This window comes from Salvelinus sp. IW2-2015, linkage group LG23 (genome assembly GCF_002910315.2).
Source record: "Salvelinus sp. IW2-2015 linkage group LG23, ASM291031v2, whole genome shotgun sequence".
NCBI lineage: Eukaryota > Metazoa > Chordata > Actinopteri > Salmoniformes > Salmonidae > Salvelinus > Salvelinus sp. IW2-2015.
In genome coordinates, this window is record NC_036863.1 from 1,574,506 (window position 1) to 1,580,324 (window position 5,819).

Here is a 5,819-nt window from a genome sequence, read left to right on the forward strand (position 1 = left end):
TGTTGAATATGTTGTCTGCTTGTCCTGCCTCTGTAGGTCCGACACAGTTGTTGAATATGTTGTTCTGCTTGTCCCTGCCTCGTATGGTCCGACACAGTTTGTTGAATATGTTGTCTGCTTGTCCCTGCCTCTGTAGGTCCGACACGGTTGTTGAATATGTTGTCTGCTTGTCCCTGCCTCTGTAGGTCCGACACAGTTGTTGAATATGTTGTCTGCTTGCTCCCTGCCTCTGTAGGTCGCGACACAGTTGTTGAATATGTTGGTCTGCTTGTCCCTTGCCTCTGTTAGGTCCGACACAGTTGTTGAATATGTTGTCTGCTTGTCCTGCCTCTGTAGGTCCGACACGTTGTTGAATATGTTGTCTGCTTGTCCCTGCCTCTGTAGGTCCACACGGATGTGAGCCCACCAGTTGGAGCTCTGGTCCCTCAGGCTGTCAGCAGACCCTCCTCCACAGGGCTGTGGATGAGAACAACGAGGTCACCGCCTGCTTCCTCATCCGCAGGTCCGTCTGATCACACTCAACCCCCTTTATCAAATTAACATATTTTTTTTATTATGGACAGTGTCGCCGATGTGCCTCACTTTCTAACGCACTCATCCCTTTCCATGGACTCACTGCAAATTCTGTTTGGCTGTTTAGCAGAGCTTGGGTCTGGTTGATAATCGCCTCAGACGTTGTTTTCCTCTAATTCCAACAGTTTCTTTACTTTCACTGTCATCTATAGAGTTTGGCCAACTTTTCCACTAGCCGCTCACCATGTTAGCACCTTTTTAACGTTCCATTTATCCATTCTTTTATTTATTTATGGTAAGAGTGATAATTCTCCAGATTACAGTTTAATCTAGTTTAGGAATCCATCTTGGTTAATCTAGTTCAGGATTCCATTTTGGTTTAATCTAGTTCAGGAATCGATCTTGTTTCGGAAAGAGTCTGCAAGAGGAAGGTGGTCCCTTGTGGCTCAGTTAGTAAAGCATGGCTCTTGCAACGCCAGGGTTGTGGTTCGATTCCCACTGTACAAAGTGTCCCAGCCCACACAAAGTTCCCAGCCCACACAAAGTGCCCAGCCCACCACCCCAGCCCACACAAAGCTGTCCCAGCCCACACAAAGCTGTCCCAGCCCACACAAAGTGTCGTCCCACCCACGACCCAGCCCACACAAAAGCTGTCCCAGCCCACACAAAGTTGTCCCACCCACACCCAGCCCACACAAAGCTGTCCAGCCCACACCCAGCCCACACAAAGCTGCCCAGCCCACACAAAGCTGTCCCAGCCCACACAAAGTTGTCCCAGCCCACACCCAGCCCACACAAAAGCTGTCCCAGCCCACACAAAGCTGTCCCAGCCCACACCCCAGCCCACACAAAAGCGTGTCCCAGCCCACACAAAGCTGTCCCAGCCACACACCCCAGCCCACACAAAGCTGTCCCAGCCCACACAAAGGTTGTCCCAGCCCACACCCAGCCCACACAAAGCTGTCCCAGCCCACACAAAGCTGTCCCAGCCCACACCCCAGCCCACACAAAGTTGTCCAGCCCACAACCCCAGCCCACACAAGCTGTCCCAGCCCACACCCCACCCACACAAAGTGTCCCAGCCCACACCCCAGCCACACAAAAGCTGTCCCAGCCCACACAAAGCTGTCCCAGCACACAAGCTGTCAGTTACTGTAGCTCAGTAGTTACCGCTCTCACATACAACTATCATAGTATTCCATGGTCACTTATTTACATTCATCTGTAGGCTCCCATTACCACAACCTCCACCACCCTTCATCTACCGGCCCTTCTTCCCCCTCCTATCCTCAGGTCTCACCAGTGTGGAGGCGATGTCCTCGAGGCCATTCTCCAGGGCCAGCCACAGAGGGGGGTGTCCCCTCTTGTCCACCACGGACATGTCCGCCCCCCGCGTGCAGATGGCGTCCACCACCAGGGGAAGCTGATTACTGATGGCCAGCTGCAGCGCCGTCTCTCCCTCCTGGGTCCTGCAGAGAGCGAGACACGTTTTATACACCTCCTGCTTACTTATACTCACAGGGATATTTATCCAATGTGTAACACTACAGGGCATATCAGGTCATATCACCTATGACTTGTGCTTCCGCAAGGTTTTTTCTGGACCAAAAATAGGCTTAAGTGGTGGACGTGACAATGATCCCGGTTGGCCCGTCAGTGTGGCCAAATAAATTGTTTTTTTTTTATAAATGAGAACAAGTTCTCAAGTACTCATTTACAACTGACTGGCCAAGATAAAGCAAAGCAGTGTGACACAAACAACAACAGAGAGTTACACATGGAATAAACAAACATACAGTCAATAACACAATAAAAAAAATGTCTATATACAGTGTGTGCAAATGAGGTAAGATAGGGAAGGAAGCAATAAATAGGCCATAGTGGCGAAATAATTACAATTTAGCAATTAAACACTGGAGTGATAGATGTGCAGAAGATGAATGTGCAAGTAGATATACTAGGGTGCAAAGGAGCAAAAATAAATAACAGTATGGGGATGAGGTAGTTGGATGGGCTATTTACTGATGGGCTATGTACAGTTGCAGTGATCTGTGAGCTGCTCTGACAGCTGGTGCTTAAAGCTAGTGAGGGAGATATGAGACTCCAGCTTCAGTGATTTTTGCAATTCGTTCCAGTCATTGGCAGCAGAGAACTGGAAGGAAAGGCGGCCAAAAGAGGAATTGGCTTTGGGGGTGACCACCCTTGGCAGTGGTCCGCATTCGGTTGGGTCCGTACCAGATAGCTTGCCTCGCCGGAGGCGATCAGTAGTTTCCGAATTCGAGACCACAAGCATCTCATCGACACGGGAGTAACGACAACCAGAAGGGGGTGTGTACCCTCTGTCCCCACGGACATGTCCCGCCCCCGCGGCAAAATGGCGTCCACCACCAGGGGAGCTGATTTAACTGAGATGGCCAGCTGCAGCGCCGTCTCTCTCCTCTCTGAGTCCTGTCAGGGAAGCGACACGCCCCTTCCTATACACCTCCGGCGCCTTTAGCTTATACCTACACTAGGGAGTTAATTTTTACCAAATGTGTAAACCCAACTCAGCCGCACATCATATCCCACCGAGAGTTCATTCACCTCACCTTAGTGACTTCGGTGCGACCTTCGCTGCTAAGTTTGGTATTTCCTTTCTGGACCCAAAAATAGGCTTAAGGTGTGTGGAGTACCTTGTTGACAAATTTTTGTGAAATATCCTCGGTGTGTTTCTCTCGTAGCATCGTTGTGAAGGCCCAAAATTATATTAATTGTTTTTCTTGTTTTAATACAATGAGAACAAGTTCTCAAGTACTCAGTTTTACACCCTGGATCTGTGCCATAATCGATAAGCAAAGCAGTGTGACACAAACAACAACAGAGAGTACACATGCGAATAGTTACCACGAAAAATCCCTCACCCAGTCGTAGAGGCCTTAAATCGAGGCATATAAATCATTAAAAAATTGGATATCCATATTTTATAAAGACACAGTGTCCGCTGCTATAGATGACCGGTAAGACTAGTGGGATAGGACCTGACCGCCACACACCTCCAAACCCCTTCAGGCCATAGTCCTCAGGCACGAAATACATCACCCAATTTAGCAATTAAACCCACGGTGAAGTTGAGTAGATGTTTGCAGAAGGTAGAAGTATGTGACAGTAGAAAGCTGGCCCAGGTTAGTACTAGGGTGCAAGGAAGCCAAAAAAAACTAAATAAAGCAGTTGGGATGAGGGATGAGGAGGTTGGAAACTCCTTTGTCGAGGGCCACTGAGTATACTTTGGCGATCTTCTTTAAAATAACTCGATATGGGCGAAATGTATACAGTCTCGCTATCTGATTCCTGTGAGCTCGGGCTCATGCAGCTCCAGCAGTGCTCTATAGACGCTAACGGGTCGATTTACTGGAGATATATAGACTCACAGATCTCGAAGTTGCAAACTTTTGGCAATTCGGGGTCCAGTCGCTCATTCCAGGCAGCGCACGTTAACTGAGAAGGAAACCTGGCGAGGGCACACTACAAAGAGGTGCACATATGGATCTTAGGCGAGACACATAGCACTAAAAATAATCCTCGCCAGAGTAGCTGCGGCTGACGCGCCAAGCCTGATCTCGCTTACTTTTGGGGCAATCCAGATGGATTGAGGGTTCTCAGTATGTATAGTAGCGGGTGCTTTACCATTGGTAGCACCACAGACTATATAATGATTGGTGAATACTGGCGACGAGTGCGATTGTTTTGGACGACTTGTTATAACCTCGAGAAGCGTAGAGGGCCGGACCCCGGTTCAACGAAGAGCATACAGGAGTTGGCAGTGGTGCGGCTAGACCATATCATACGGGTGCTTTTTATGGTTCGACAAATTTAGGGGTATGGCCACTGAGATTGAGTAGATCAGTAGCCAAACTGAATGCCATGATCTCATGTAGTAGACAGTGGTTGGAGAGGGTCTCACTGTTGGATTACAATGACGATTCGCCGTTTAACCTGCTTCTAGGTGATTACAGTCTCACGCTGCATACGTACCGAATTCGGGAGAATGAGCGAGAGGATATAGTTAAATTTTGCTGACATGCAATGAGAGCTGAAGGTCCTCTTTGTGCGAAGCCCGTAAATTTGAGGATATGCTCCTGATTCACTATTTAGATTTTTGGATATTTGGAGATTGGATTACATTGAGTCTGGAAGGAGAGTTTACAAGCAGTCTTATCACGACCAGTGGGAGCGAGCATTAGGATACTCCAGGTATGATACGATATTCCTATCCGGTGGCGCGCCCGATCCAATCAGACTCAGACACCTGCTTCACGAAATCCCCGTCCAGATAAGTGATGCCGACGGCGGCAGGTGCGGGCAACCGTCGGTTGAAGAGCATGCATTTATTTTACTTGCATTTTAAGAGCAGTTGGAGGTCTCTACTCCCGGCACACAGAGGTGAGTTGTTATGGCATTGAAGCTCATCGCTGAGACGGTTTTTGCTTATTTAACACCACACATAGGACAATTTACATTAAGAATAGCCGATCTGAACACACATGGTTTCTCGCCAGGTTGCGAGGTTTCAGACAACTGTTTATGCCCTGTAGCTGCCTGGGGATTACTTCCCTTGGCCTAGACTGGAGACAGGAATGGAAGGCATAAACTGCAGAGATCGCGATTGTAATCGCTGTAGGACTATTAGATTTCTCTAGGATTAGGGAGTCGTCTTTGCTTTAATTGTGGTCAAACATCCTGAGCCAGCACTGATGTCTTCATCGACTCAACTCTCCTTCCGTGGCCTCCACTGCTCTTAAATGCAAGTAAAACTAAATGCATGCTCTTCAACGTCGATGCCGCTGCCGCCCGTCCGGCATCACTACTCTGGACGGTTCTGACTTAGAATATGCGGACAACTACAAATACTAGGTGTCGCTAGACTGTAAACTCTCCTTCCAGACTCCATTAACATCTCCAATCCAAAATTAAATCAGAATCGGCTTCCATTTCGCACAAAAGCATCTCTCACTCATGCTGCCAAACATCCTCGTAAAACTGACTATCCTCTGATCCTTGACTTCGGCGATGTATTTACAATAGCCTCCAAACTCTACTCAGAAGCTGCATCCAGTTATCACAGTGCCATCCTTTGTCACCAAAGCCCATATGCTACCCACCACTGCGACCTGTATGCTCGTTGGCTGGCCCTCGCTTCATATTCATCGCCAAACCACTGGCTCCAGATCATCTATAAGTCTTTGCTAGGTAAAGCCCCGCCTTATCTCAGCTCACTGGTCACCATAGCAGCACCACCCGTAGCACGCGCTCCAGCAGAATATCTTCAC

General features: G+C 48.5%; 1 protein-coding gene across 1 annotated transcript in view; it reads right to left on the bottom strand.

Annotated features, from left to right (window-relative positions):
• Window positions 1-5,819, bottom strand: part of LOC111950208 (rabankyrin-5) — a 46,949-nt gene that overhangs the window by 12,680 nt on the left and 28,450 nt on the right. The window contains 1 exon segment of the mRNA XM_070434300.1: window positions 1,722-1,982. Within this exon segment, the coding sequence (XP_070290401.1) occupies window positions 1,722-1,982 (261 nt within the window).